Below are 13,973 nucleotides of genomic sequence, written 5' to 3'. Positions count from 1 at the left end.
GGACCATGGGGAAGCAGGCTGTTCTGCTGCAGCCCACAGTGTGGCAGAGTGGATCAGATCTCTAAACTGCAGCCCACTGAGGAACTCATGTTGGGGCAGGTGGATATGGCCTAAAAGGGGGTGCAACCCACAGAGAGCTGCCCTCTGCCCCCTCTTGTTTGACTGTGATGTTTATTGGAAAGTGATCACCCCTGACCCTGTCTCAACCCGTGAGCCGGCCGTGTCTCAACCTGTGAGCAGTGAAGTTGTTCTTGTTTCAGAGGATTTTCTTCCCCTGACCCATTCAAGAGGAGCCCTGAATGAGTCCAGTGCTGGTGAAAATGCTGACTATGCCTGAGGGAGGACCAGCAGCTGCCTGTAAAATGGGTCTTCAGTTACAGGCAGATCCTGAACAACAGACTTAGGAAGCATTTGCAGAACAAAGAAAGCCAAGTCCTGTAGGTAAGGAGGTAGCACAAGCCCCAGAACAAGCAAGCAAGGAAACCAAGTGCTGGCAGAACAAACACAACAGGAGGCAGGCAAATTTTTGTAGCATGCAGGAATTGATACACGCAGAGGTATGGACAATGGTTATTTGATGTCAGGTGTGTGCGCGTCTTAGAAATGTAGTCCCACATATATTATTACAGAGCTTCAACAGGTCAGCAAAGCATGCTGATCATCTCTGCTCACTTCTTGATTTTCCCAGCTCCAACCCCGTCCTGTGTCCCCTCAGAAACCTCAGCAACAGAGTCTAAGCCACGGCTCAGGAAACAACACTGCAGATCCAGAGCCTTCCTGCTGAGAACTTGCATCCTCTGTCACAGAGCCCAGCTCATTTCTTGGCTGCAGCCAAGAGAGGAGCAGTGAGTAACAAGTTGCATGCTTTGGGTCCCGACAGCTATCTCCCACCCTTGAACAGCAACATGGGTCAGATCCTGCTTTTCCTTTCCCCTTTTGCATGACCTCCCAAGTCTGGTGCTGAGCTTTAGATGCTCAGGCCCTGTCTCAAAGGGGGGAATCGTGTGAAAAAGGAAAATCCTGCCTCTTGTCTGTATAAGCAATGAAGAGTACCTACCTCGAGTCCACAGTAGGCTGCTCCCACCCTCCTTGCAGGCAGCCTGGCTCCTCTGAGTCGTGTAGGCTGGAGGATGCCAAGTGTCCTGAGGCTGGACCCAGCTGCAGGATGGCCGCGGTGCACCTCCTGCAACCAAGACACTGCCTGGGTGGCTTCCAACCAGGCTCTCGCTTGCCTTACAGGGTGCCCCTCAGAGGTCTGCTGGTGGGCAGGGAGCTGGGAGCTGCACCTAAGGCTTTACCCCCTCACCCCAGCCTCCCCGAGCACCCTGGCAGAGCCCAGACTCTCATGCTCTTCCTCTGTGGGGGTATTTCCACGCCGTGGGGCTCTATTCAGGCCCAACCCAAGGTTCTTAACCCCTTATCAGCTCTGTAGGAGGTGCTCTGGGCTACAGCTCAGCCTTAGCCATGGCTCCTCCTGATGTGCAGCATGGCTTCCTGGAATTCCTAGAATTCCCAGTCTATTTAGCTTTATATGATTTATTTATAGGGTTAATAAAAGGCAAGTAAACAGTGCTGGGTGTGCTGGGGAGTCTGGGCTCCTCCCACACGCATACGTCCTTACATCAGGCGGCTCGGTTTTATGTTGCTAGGCTAATACATATTCATCACTACTTCTAGAAAAAGCAGGGTTATTATAGTTAGTTCCTAGAAGCCGAACCCTCCCAAGGGCACCTGTATACCAGTCTCCAGTGGTCCTTCGGGGGTCGGGTGTCGTTATTGCTGAAGGCTCGTAGTCTTCCTCCCAGGCTTTGTCCTTCCGCTTCCTCTCTCTCTGTATTTGGTAGCAGCTGGGCGGGATGTCAGAGACTTGCACAGCCTCCACTGCAATAGTCAGCAGTTCTCTGCAAACCCCTTTGTTCTCTTATCCCCTAGACCTGGCCTCAACATTAACCCTTCAGATCCTCTATTGACACGAATTGCGAATTCCTTACATGCAGTGTGAAATGTGTTCATCTGATTCGTGTCAATATGGAACAATGCTAGGGTCGCATGATGAAGTGTGACCTTCTGTCTTACATACCACTGTATAAACACAAGTCTAAGAAAAACAGTGTGGTTAATGTATATAGTTCTGGTATCTTGCAGAGGAATGGTCTAGCAATTCGTGTCAATAGAGGGTTTGAAGGGTAAACCTTGAGACTCGGGTCTAGGGGATAAGAGAACAAAGGAGTTTTCAAAAAATGCTGATTTTTGTATGGGCCGTTGCGGACGGACGTCTCTGAGATCCGGGATAAGAGATTCACAAATAAGGAGAAAGGGGAAGCTGAAGGACGACCGAAGGACAAAGCCTGGAAGGAAGACTACGAACCTTCAGTACGAGCAACCCCCCAGAGGGACCACCAGAGACTGATACGCATGCGTCCGTGGAGGGTTTGTATCCCCGGAAACTAATTATAATAACCCTGCCTTTTCTGGAAGTAGTGATGAATATGCATTAGCCTAGGAGCATAAAAACCAGCCGCCTGACGCAATAGGGGTGCGTCTTGGTGGAGCTGTGACTCACAGTGCACCCAGCGCTGTTTGCTTGCCTCTATGCGTTTAATACATTGTAAACTTTAATTGCAATCCTATTTGGGACTCAGTCATTTATTTCACACAGCATGGCTTCCTGGCCCCAAACCAGAATGTGTTGTGAAGCTGCAGCACAGAAAATCAAAGAGGTTGGTTAGGGATTGACCTCGGCGCCTTCTCTGTTGGCTCCCCCAGAGCGTGCCACTGTGTGAGGAAAGGGTTAAGTGCTCTGCTCAGCCTTCCGTGCTCTGCAAGGAAAGAGTTAACTCTGCTAGCAGCAGGCCACTGATATGCTCAGGCCTTTGATAGCAGCTCTGGGCAGAGACAAAGGAAAGGCACCCACAGAGGAGGAGCCTGAGAGTCTGGGCTCTGCCAGGGTGCTCGGGGAGGCTGGGGTGAGGGGGTAAAGCCTTAGGTGCAGCTCCCAGCTCCCTGCCCACCAGCAGACCTCTGAGGGGCACCCTGTAAGGCAAGCGAGAGCCTGGTTGGAAGCCACCCAGGCAGTGTCTTGGTTGCAGGAGGTGCACCGCGGCCATCCTGCAGCTGGGTCCAGCCTCAGGACACTTGGCATCCTCCAGCCTACACGACTCAGAGGAGCCAGGCTGCCTGCAAGGAGGGTGGGAGCCTGATTTGTCCCAGAGCTTGTGTTTTCATTGGGGCCTGCTTTCTTCAAATGAAAAACGGAAGGACAGGAAAGGTGCAAGGGGGCTTTGTTTCTGGTGTCAGTTCCATGAGCTCCAGCTGAAGTTCTTCCTGTAATCCCTGCAGACATGCTTTCTTCCTTTCTCTCTGTAGTGCTTTAACCCGGCCGGCAGCTAAACACCACACAGCCATTCGCTCACCCTCCCCCCTCCCTCTCTGGGATGGGGGAGAGAAAAGAGAAAGTAAAACCCGTGAGTTGTGATAAAGACAGTTTATTAAGACAGGAAAATAATAATAACAATAAAAATAATAACAACAATGATAATAATAGTACTACTACTAATAATGTGTACAAACAAGTGATGCACAATGCAATTGCTCACCACCTGCTGGCTGATGCCCAGCCTAACCCCGAGCAGTCCGGCCACCCTTCCCCGGCTAGCCACCCCTATATATTGTTTAGCATGATGTCAGATGGTATGGAATACCTCTTTGGCTAGTTTGGGTCACCTCCCCTGGGTCTGTCCCCTCACAGCTCTTGCCCGTTGGCAGGACAGAGCAAGAAGCTGAGACGTCCTTGGTTTGGTGTAAGAACTGCTCTGCAACAATTAAAACATCGGGGTGTTATCAGCACTCTTCTCATCCTAAGCCAAAACATAGCATTCTACCAGCTACTAGGAAGAAAATTAACTCTGTCCTAACTGAAACCAGGACACTTTCCAGCCAAGTTTTCTTTTGGATCTTCATGCACTCACCCACAGCAGATGGGTTTATCCAGGGGTTTATCCAGAGGTGACTTTCCTGGGCTGAGTGAAGAGTCACTTTCCTGGGTGACTTTCCTCATACACATCCCTGGGAGAAATGTGCTTCTGATCCACCTACCAACATCCCAAGGGCTTCCAGTGGCTTCACCACAGCCAGCTCTGCACTCTCCTTTGGGTGGTCACTTGGCACCCCATCTCCAGTTTTTCAACTTTGATAGCAGCTCTGGGCAGAGACAAAGGAAAGGCCCCCACACAGGAGGAGCAATATGGGTAATTGGGGAGCAATTTGGGGAGCCATATTGCTTTTGTCCCCGGACATTGCTTTGTCCCCGGTGTGGGAATTATTGCTCCCCCAAAGGGGGAGCAATATGGGTAATTCCCACACCGGGGACAAAGCAAGAACAGGATATATTTGTCCCAGAACACCCACCACAACCTAAGGCCAGGAAGGGTGATATGCTCCAGCCAAAGGATGGGAAAGCTCCAAGGCATGCCGGTCACAAGCCAAAATGGGGTCTGCCTTGTCCAAGTGAGCCAAAGTGAAACTGGGAGCATTTCCTTATGCAGAGGTGTGGGAATTGTGACTTTTTTTCTGTGCCTTGATGTGTCATTTGTGAATCTTGGCAGGATGCTGCTTACTCAGGTGGAGATTGGAAGTGTTGCCTGCCTTGCTTTGGGATGAGCATCTCCAAAACTCTGGACTCCTTACCCAGCACTGCTCTGACTTCTTAGCTCTCCTAACATCTCCTTGACATCTCCCAAAGGTTCACTTGCAGCTGGCCAGCTGGTCCCCATGGGCTCTTGTGGGAGGAGCAGTGAGCTGGCCACTGCCAAAACATGAGCCCGGCTACAAGCGTAGAGGACAGCACAGAGCATCAGCTGGCTTTTCCTGTTTCCCTTTTCCTTTCCAGACTCTTCTATCAGCATCCCTACACCCTTTGCATCCCAGAGGGGGTGAAGGCACTGGGGAATCTGCTAAGCTGCTCAAAGAAGATGGAGCAAATGCATCATTCCTTGCTGGACTCACAGCAATATCTCCCAAGAAAGGCACCAGCAAATATCTTGACACCCAGAGCTCTCTTTTGTCTGCACCAGGATAAACCACGGCTTCAAGGCTCAAGGATGGAAGTTTGCTCTTTGTGGGGTTTTTATGCTGGGTTTCCCGGTAGGAATTTAAATGTCTCTGTCACGGCTTCTGGGACTTGGTATTTACTGCTGTTACCAAACCATTGGGCAGCAAGTCCCTTAAAGGTGAGGGGAAAAAAGGTGACGTGAAAATCAGGAATCCCAGAGAATATTTTATGCAGTGATAAACAGAACAAGGAAGGGAAGAGGGGATTGGATCTGTCCAACAGCCATCGTTGGATGCCCACACTAGGGACAGGGTTTCTCTCTCTGCTCTCAGCCATATGCACCATTCCCTGATGGGCTCTCAGTGATATCTCCCAGGGAACACAGCCTGGGAAAACATCTTACTCTTACACCTAGTGCTCCCTGCTGTCTGCATGGGGCTAAACCTCGGCTTCAAGTTTCGGGGGAGGGAGTCTGATCTGCAGGAGGGTTTGAAGATGAGTTTGCCACAAGGCTCTTCCTCTGCTCATGGTATTTGTAAGACATATAAATATATTTGTGTGCATTTAGAATTAGGTGACCATGTTTGAGCTCTGGTGGAATCTCCTCCCACACTCAGGGCACTGCTACAGCTTGTCTCCTTTGTGGATGCACTTGTGTGATCTAAGTTCAGAATTGCTCTTGAAGGCCTTTGCACAGTCAGGACACTTGTAGGGTCTCTCTCCTGTGTGGGTCCGTTTGTGCAATTTGAGTCTATATCTCGACTGGAAGCCCTTCCCACACTCAGGGCACTTGTAGGGTCTCTCTCCTGTGTGGATCCGTTTGTGTAATTTCAGCCGATAATTCGACTGGAAGGTCTTCTCACACTCAGGGCACTTGTAGGGTCTCTCTCCTGTGTGGATCCGTTTGTGCAGATTGAGTTCAGAACTCCTTACGAAGCCCTTCCCACACTCAGGGCACTTGTAGGGTCTCTCTCCTGTGTGGATCCGTTTGTGCAATTTCAGCCGATAATTCGACTGGAAGGTCTTCTCACAATCAGGGCACTTGTAGGGTCTCTCTCCTGTGTGGGTCCCTTTGTGCCATTTGAGTCCAGAACTCGAGTAGAAGCTCTTCTCACACTCAGGACACTTGTAGGGTCTCTCTTCCGTGTGGATTTGTTTGTGCAAATTGAGTAGAGAAATCTTTATGAAGCCCTTCCCACAATCAGGGCACTTGTAGGGTCTTTCTTCCGTGTGGATTTGTTTGTGCAAATTGAGTAGAGAAATCTTTATGAAGCCCTTCCCACAATCAGGACACTTGTAGGGTCTCTCTCCTGTGTGGATCCATTTGTGCACATTGAGTGCAGAACTCCTTATGAAGCCTTTCCCACACTCAGGGCACTTGTAGGGTCTCTCTCCTGTGTGGATCCGTTTGTGCAAATTGAGTCCATAATTCGACTGGAAGGTCTTCTCACACTCAGGGCACTTGTAGGGTCTCTCTCCTGCGTGGATCCGTTTGTGCAAATTGAGTGCAGAACTCCTTATGAAGCCCTTCCCACACTCAGGGCACTTGTAGGGTCTCTCTTCCGTGTGGATCCATTTGTGCAAATTGAGTAGAGAAATATTTATGAAGCCCTTCCCACAATCAGGGCACTTGTAGGGTCTCTCTCCTGTGTGGATCCATTTGTGCCATTTGAGTCCAGAATTCGAGTGGAAGCTCTTCTCACACTCAGGGCACTTGTAGGGTCTCTCTCCTGTGTGGATCCGTTTGTGCAAATTGAGTCCAGAACTCGAGTAGAAGCTCTTCTCACACTCAGGGCACTTGTAGGGTCTCTCTTCCATGTGGATTCGTTTGTGCAAATTGAGTACAGAAATCCTTATGAAGCCCTTCCCGCAATCAGGGCACTTGTACGGTCTCTCTCCTGTGTGGATCCATTTGTGCAAATTGAGTCCATAATTTGACTGGAAGCTCTTCTCACAATCAGCGCACTTGTAGGGTCTCTCTCCTGTGTGGGTCTGTTTGTGCAATTTCAGTTCAGAACTCGTTTTGAAGCTCTTCTCACAATCAGGGCACTTGTAGGGTCTCTCTCCTGTGTGGATCTGTTTGTGCCATTTGAGTCCAGATCTCGAGTGGAAGCTCTTCTCACAATCAGGGCACTTGTAGGGTCTCTCTTCCGTGTGGATCCATTTGTGCAAATTGAGTAAAGAAATCCTTATGAAGCCCTTCCCACAATCAGGGCACTTGTAGGGTCTCTCTCCTGTGTGGATCCATTTGTGCACATTGAGCCCAGAACTCGTGTTGAAGCTCTTCTCACAATCAGGGCACTTGTAGGGTCTCTCTCCTGTGTGGATCCGTTTGTGCACATTGAGCCCAGAACTTGAGAGGAAGCTCTTCTCACACTCAGGACACTTGTAGGGTCTCTCTCCTTTGTGGGTCCGTTTGTGAAATTTGAGTTCAGAACGCGTTTTGAAGCTCTCCTCACACTCCAAGCACTTGTAGGGTCTCTCTCCTGTGTGAATCCGCTGGTGTATAGCAAGACTGGATCTTTTTATGTAGCTCTTCCCACACTCAGTGCACGTGGGATTGTCTCCTGTGTGGATGCGCCGGTGCTTAAGAAGATAGGAATGACTTTTAAAGATTTTTCCACACTCGTCACATTGGTTCTCCAATTTCTTCTGGCAGCCTTGCTTCATTGTCAGTTCTTTAGTCTCCTTTTGACCTTTGCTGCCATCTAGGGGCTTCCGAGCTCCATTTCCTGGATGGGTTTGCAGTGGCTTCTTGAGATGCTTTCCATGCTCCAGGCCCTTTTGCACGCCCCTTCTGTTTTTTCCCACAGAGACAGCATTCAGCTGCCTTTGGGCCACGCCACCCTTCTGAAGAGTCTCTGCTGCTTTTGTGATCCTGTCACCTGCTGGATGACAGAGGAAATCCACAACCAGCCCATAGTGCCCACAATATTGCCCAGACAGAGCTCTCTGATCCTCTGATCTTGGCTTTTGCCAACCCCTATCTCCTCCCTTCCTCCACCACCTCACCTGGGCTGAGGTCTCCTGTCACATCCTCCACGCCATGCAGATCTGGGATCCAGGGATCTTCCCCTTCTTCAAGCTGGGAGATCACCACGGGTTTGGGGGATGGAAGTAGTCCTTAAATTACATAAACAGAGGAGATGAGAGCATTTGGAGGGCTACTAAGATGATCAGAGGGCTGGAAAACCTCCCTATGCATAAAGGTTGAGGAAATTGAGCTTCTTTAGCTTGGAGAGGAGAAGGCTCCAGGGAGACCTCACTGCGGCCTTCCAGTGTTTGAAAGGAGCGTATCAACAGGAGGGGGAACGCACGCTTGGGGGATGGTTTTAAACTAAGAGGGGAGATTTAGGTTGGAAATGAGGAGAAAGTTTTTCACTCAGAGGGTGGCGAGGCACTGGAACAGTTTGCCCAGGGAGGTTGTGGATGGCCCAGCCCTGGAGGCATTCAAGGCCAGGCTTGATGCAACTCTGGGAAGCCTCCTCTACTGGTTGGCAACCTTGCCCAGAGCAGGGGGGTTGAAACTGGAAGATCTTTAAGGTCCTTTTCAATCCAGGCCGTTCTATGACTCTATGATTTCCATGGTTTTGACACAGCTGCTAAGTGTCCACGTGTACTATGTAATCACTCCCTTCCTGTAAAGCCACTTTTACGGCCCAGTATCATTCAGGTCAGCAACATAGACTAGCTTTGTTTGAAGACAGCACGGCTTTTCTATCTCTGAAAATACTACAGGGACTTATTTATTTGCCCTACTTTTTACCTACTTATTCAATGCAGTTGACTTCAAGAAGGTTTAGGGGAAAACTGAGGAAGGCAATGCTGAGAAGGAAGATTTACATGCTACCACTAAGAAAAGCTCTTTTGGACGCATGTATATATAACTATAATATATACATACATATACATGTATATGTCTATATAGCTATATATTTTGTACATTATTATATTATTAAATATTCTAATATACAGTATTATTTTTCATATTATATTATCATTATGATTGTATCATTATATCATAATATATATATTACAATGGATAACACACTAATGTCTTCTTAACTCATCCTTATCTTTTTTTGTATGTGGTTTTAGGTTGCTGGGTTTTTATTATTATTATTTTGTGCTTCTGTATGCAGTAAATAATTACATTGTGTTTATGTCCATATGTCCTGCTCACAGAGGCTTCTTCTACACCACGAATGCTCCCCTACTGAGGAGAAAAGGAAGCAAAGCCCTCACTCACCCAGTGAAGTTATGGACTCATACGTCTCCAGCATCACGTCCCGGTAGAGCACTTGCTGTGCAGGATGCAGCAGCTCCCACTCCTCCCTGCTGAAATACACCGCCACCTCCACGAAGGTCACTGGTTCCTGCAAGCAAAGAGGCTCCATGTAGAAGCAGCCTGTTGATGACAGAAGCTCCAGTCCCAGTGGCTTCTCTGTGCCCAGCACACAAATGCTGGCTGACAGCACCTCATCTTCCCCCTGCATTCACATCCCTTCCCCCTTGGCCTCTCCTGGCTGCTTCTCCAAGCCCCTACCTCAGCTGGATGTGCCGTGGCCATTTCCTGCCCTCCTGCAGGCTGGGACAATCACAGCTGAAAGGTAGATGTCAAACTGGAACCTGCTGGGACAAGAGAAATGGCAGGGTAGGTTTGGGGGAATGCAGCAGTCCCTGTCCCTGTCCCTCCCCAGCGCCAGCCCAGCTTCAGGCCATTGATTGGGGGTGAAAGCCAGCTGGGACACAGGTTTAAGAAAGGAAAAAGCTGCTGCACATCAGCAATAGTCAGAGAGGAGTGAGAAAATGGGATGAAAACAACCCTGCAGACACTAAGGTCAGTGACAAAGGAGGAAGGAGGTGCTCCAGGCACCAGGACAGAATTTCCCCTGAAGCCTGTGGCCAGGACCATGAGGAGCTGCCCTTTTCCCCCATCTCGTTTGATTGTGATGTTTATTGGAAAGTGATCTCCCTGTCTTAATCTGTGAGCTGTGAAGTTGTTCTTGTTTCAGAGTATTTTCTTCCCCTGACCCATTCAAGAGGAGCCCTGAGTGAGTCCATTGAGATGGGGAAGATGCTGAAACCTATCTCGATTAGTATTTAGCTACATATATGGTAAAATATTTTAATTATTGGGGATGTGGATGGGAACCTAAAAATAGCCTAATTATAGGGATGTAGATGAGAAGTAGATGTAAAAAGAAGATATCGTTCAAGGCTAACGGATGAGGGAAGAAGGAACACCTCGTTAAGAAAGAATGAACAACTTGCTGGCAGGAAACAAGGCAAAGGTAAGCAAAAAAAAACTAAACTGTTCAACAGAAGGTCAAAGTCCACAAAGGTAAAGAGAGTTTAACCTCCTCTTCCTTGTTGCCTTCATCCTGAAAGGCCTCTGCCCACGACCACCAGGCTACATTGCGCAGGCGCAACCGGAAGGAGCAAGGAAGAATTTACCACCTAATTGGAAGGGTCATTGTATAGGGGGATACTTGGCACTTCACAATTCTTTTTATAATGGGCCTACAGTACCTTTTGGGATATTAAGGTCCCCATGGAAATGCATTAACTCGAGCAATCCCACTGAATCCTTTGATAGAAAGGCCTACAGGATACCATAGTTTTGTTAGATGGTTAATTTCTAGCTTGGGAGTGAGTGATTTGGAAAAGGCAATAGTAAATATTTCAGCCGAATTAGAACGGGTAGAGAATTCCACCACAGATGTGATAAAAGCACCAGAGGTAGAAGTATCATCTCTCAGTAGGGTAGTTTTACAAAATTGAATGGCTTTAGATTTATTAACAGCGAAGGAAGGAGGAGTGTGCACTGTAAGAAACCAGAGTTGCTGTACGTATATTGATCAAATATACCAAAGAGTAGAAACCGATTTAGAGGAGATACGGAAACATACTCACCAATTGCATGAGGTGTCACGGGATGACACCTCGCTTGGGTTTACTGAATTATAGGAAAAAATAACCAGTTGGTTACCAAATTTGACATGGTTAAAACAATTGTTTACTACGTGTTTAACCTCCTCTTCCTCGTTGCCTTCATCCTGAAAGACCCCTGCCCATGAACAACAGGCTACACTGCACAGGCGCAACCGGAAGGACCAGGGAGTATGGAAATGAGTACTTGGAAGAGGTCCACCTTTTCAGGGAAATTAATGAATATGTATTAGAGCTCATGTAATACGTAACAGTATTCGTGTATAAAATTGTGAGAGACAACCGGGCAGGTGCGCACTTTTTGAGGGAAGCTATTCCCAGTGCGCCCGGTGCACCACAATAAAGAAAACCTACTTTACAACCCTCTGGTTGTGGACTCTTTTCTGCGCGTATGGAATGCTGGTGGAAATGCTGACTATGCCTGACCAGCAGCTGCCTGTAAAATGGGTCTTCAGTTACAGGCAGATCCTGAACAACAGACTTAGGAAGCGTTTGCAGAACAAAGAAAGCCAAGTCCTGTAGGTAAGGAGGCAGCACAAGCCCCAGAACAAGCAAGCAAGGAAACCAAGTGCTGGCAGAACAAACACAACAGGAGGCAGGCAAATTTTTGTAGCATGCAGGAATTGATACACGCAGAGGTATGGACAATGGTTATTTGATGTCAGGTGTGTGCGCGTCTTAGAAATGTAGTCCCACATATATTATTACAGAGCTTCAACAGGTCAGCAAAGCATGCTGATCGTCTCTGCTCACTTCTTGATTTTCCCAGCTCCAACCCCGTCCTGTGTCCCCTCAGAAACTTCAGCAACAGAGTCTAAGCCACTGCTCAGGAAACAACACTGCAGATCCAGAGCCTTCCTGCTGAGAACTTGCATCCTCTGTCACAGAGCCCAGCTCATTTCTTGGCTGCAGCCAAGAGAGGAGCAGTGAGCAACAAGTTGCATGCTTTGGGTCCCGACAGCTATCTCCCACCCTTGAACAGCAACATGCATCAGATCCTGCTTTTCCTTTCCCCTTTTGCATGACCTCCCAAGTCTGGTGCTGAGCTTTAGATGCTCAGGCCCTGTCTCAAAGGAGGGAATCATGTGAAAAAGGAAAATTCTGCCTCTTGTCTGCATAAGCAATGAAGAGTACCTACCTCGAGTCCACAGTAGGCTGCTCCCACCCTCCTTGCAGGCAACCAGGTCTCTCACTTGCCTTACAGGGTGCCCCTCTGAGGTCTGCTGGTGGGCAAGGAGCTGGGAGCTGCACCCCCCACTGCTTTTCCCCCCACTGAGCACCCTGGCAGAGCCCAGACTCTCAGGCTCCTCCTCTGTGGGGGGCATTTCCTTTGTCTCTGCCCAGAGCTGCTATCAAAGGCCTGAGCATATCAGTGGCCTGCTGCTAGCAGAGTTAACTCTTTCCTTGCAGAGCAGGGAAGGCTGAGCAGGGTGGAGCGCTGAACCCTTTCCTCACACAGTGGCACGCTCTGGGGGAGCCAACAGAGAAGGCCGAAGTCAATCCCTAACCAACCTCTTTGATTTTCTGTGCTGCAGCTTCACAACACATTCTGGTTTGGGGCCATGAAGCCATGCTGCACATCAGGAGGAGCTATGGCCAAGGCTGAGCTGCAGCCCAGAGCTCCTCCTACAGAGCTGATGAGGGGTTAAGTACCTTGGGCTGGGCCTAAACAGAGCCCCAGGGCATGGAAATGCCCCCACAGAGGAAGAGCCTGAGAGTCTGGGCTCTGCCAGGGTGCTCAGTGGGGGGTAAAGCCTTTGGTGCAGCTCCCAGCTCCCTGCCCACCAGCAGACCTCAGAGGGGCACCCTGTAAGGCAAGCGAGAGCCTGGCTGGAAGCCACCCAGGCAGTGCCTTGGTTGCAGGAGGTGCACCGCGGCCATCCTGCAGCTGGGTCCAGCCTCAGGACACTTGGCATTGACTCAGAGGACCCGGTGTGTACCTCAAGGGGATTTAATACTGTGTGAGAATAGTCCATGAGTAGAATTGTATCATGTTAATTACTATATAATACTGTATGTTATCACTACCATGACTACTATATACCCTAGATGAAAATGGTGATTAATTAGAATGTATGGGAAAGAGTGGAACCTGAGCATGACATAAATAGTATGGAATAAGGGGTGGATAGATGTCCTGGTTTTAGTTAGGACAGAGTTAATTTTCTTCCTAGTAGCTGGTAGAATGCTATGTTTTGGCTTAGGATGAGAAGAGTGCTGATAACACCCCGATGTTTTAATTGTTGAAGAGCAGTGTTTACACCAAGCCAAGGACGTCTCAGCTTCTTTCTCTGTCCTGCCAACGGGCAGGCTGGGGGTGCAGCAAGAGTTGGGAGGGGACAGACCCAGGACAGGTGACCCAAACTAGCCAACGGGGTATTCCATACCATCTGATGTCATGCTAAACAATATATAGGGGTGGCTAGCCGGGCGAGAGGGGTCGGACTGCTCAGCATTAGGCTGGGCATCGGCCAGCAGGTGGTGAGCAATTGCATTGTGCATCACTTGTTTGTACACATTATTATTAGTAGTACTATTATCATCATTGTTGTTATTATTTTTATTGTTATTATTACTTTCCTGTCTTAATAAACTGTCTTTATCTCAACTCACGGGTTTTACTTTCCCTTTTCTCTCCCCCATCCCAGAGAGGGAGGGAGGAGGGTGAGCAAACGGCTGTGTGGTGTTTAGCTGTGTGGGTTAGGGAAACTACAGAAAGAAAGGAAGAAAGCATGTCTGCATGGATTACGGGAAAAACTTCAGCTGGAGCTCATTGCCTAGAAGATAACAGCAACCCCCCAGAGGGGAGAGCGTCTTGATTTCAGGAAGAGGTACATCCAGAGCTAGGAGATCCTCACCCATGACAGACTGCATGCTGGGGAGAAGGGCTACAAACGCCCCAAGTGCAGGAAGAGCTTCAGCCACAGCATGAACTCATTAAATATCAGCGAATCCATGTGGGAGAAAGACC

At 48.9% G+C, this 13,973-nt stretch overlaps 2 protein-coding genes across 2 annotated transcripts in view; one reads left to right on the top strand and one right to left on the bottom strand.

The window, feature by feature from the left end:
- Positions 1 to 13,973, top strand: part of LOC116500231 (zinc finger protein 208-like) — a 437,615-nt gene that overhangs the window by 264,584 nt on the left and 159,058 nt on the right.
- LOC116500242 (zinc finger protein 493-like) lies at positions 4,342 to 9,775 on the bottom strand. The gene is made up of 4 exons (XM_032205157.1): positions 9,597 to 9,775; positions 9,300 to 9,426; positions 8,063 to 8,173; positions 4,342 to 7,935 (listed from the first exon to the last, which is right to left on the bottom strand). Exons 1-4 carry the CDS (start codon positions 9,618 to 9,620, stop codon positions 5,675 to 5,677), a joined length of 2,523 nt encoding a protein of 840 aa, XP_032061048.1. The 5' UTR covers positions 9,621 to 9,775; the 3' UTR covers positions 4,342 to 5,674.

This window comes from Aythya fuligula, chromosome 33, assembly GCF_009819795.1.
Source record: "Aythya fuligula isolate bAytFul2 chromosome 33, bAytFul2.pri, whole genome shotgun sequence".
NCBI classification, from domain to species: domain Eukaryota; kingdom Metazoa; phylum Chordata; class Aves; order Anseriformes; family Anatidae; genus Aythya; species Aythya fuligula.
The sequence above is the reverse complement of the archived record's forward strand: the minus strand, read 5'-3'. Positions and strand labels throughout refer to the sequence as shown.

Coding starts and splice junctions, on each gene's coding strand:
- LOC116500242 (XM_032205157.1), bottom strand. CDS start 9,620: ATGGCCACGGCACATCCAGCTGAG. Junction 9,427..9,596: donor CCACGGCACATCCAGCTGAG/GTAGGGGCTTGG, acceptor CTTTGCTTGCAG/GAACCAGTGACCTTCGTGGA. Junction 7,936..8,062: donor GACAGGAGACCTCAGCCCAG/GTGAGGTGGTGG, acceptor GTCATCCAGCAG/GTGACAGGATCACAAAAGCA.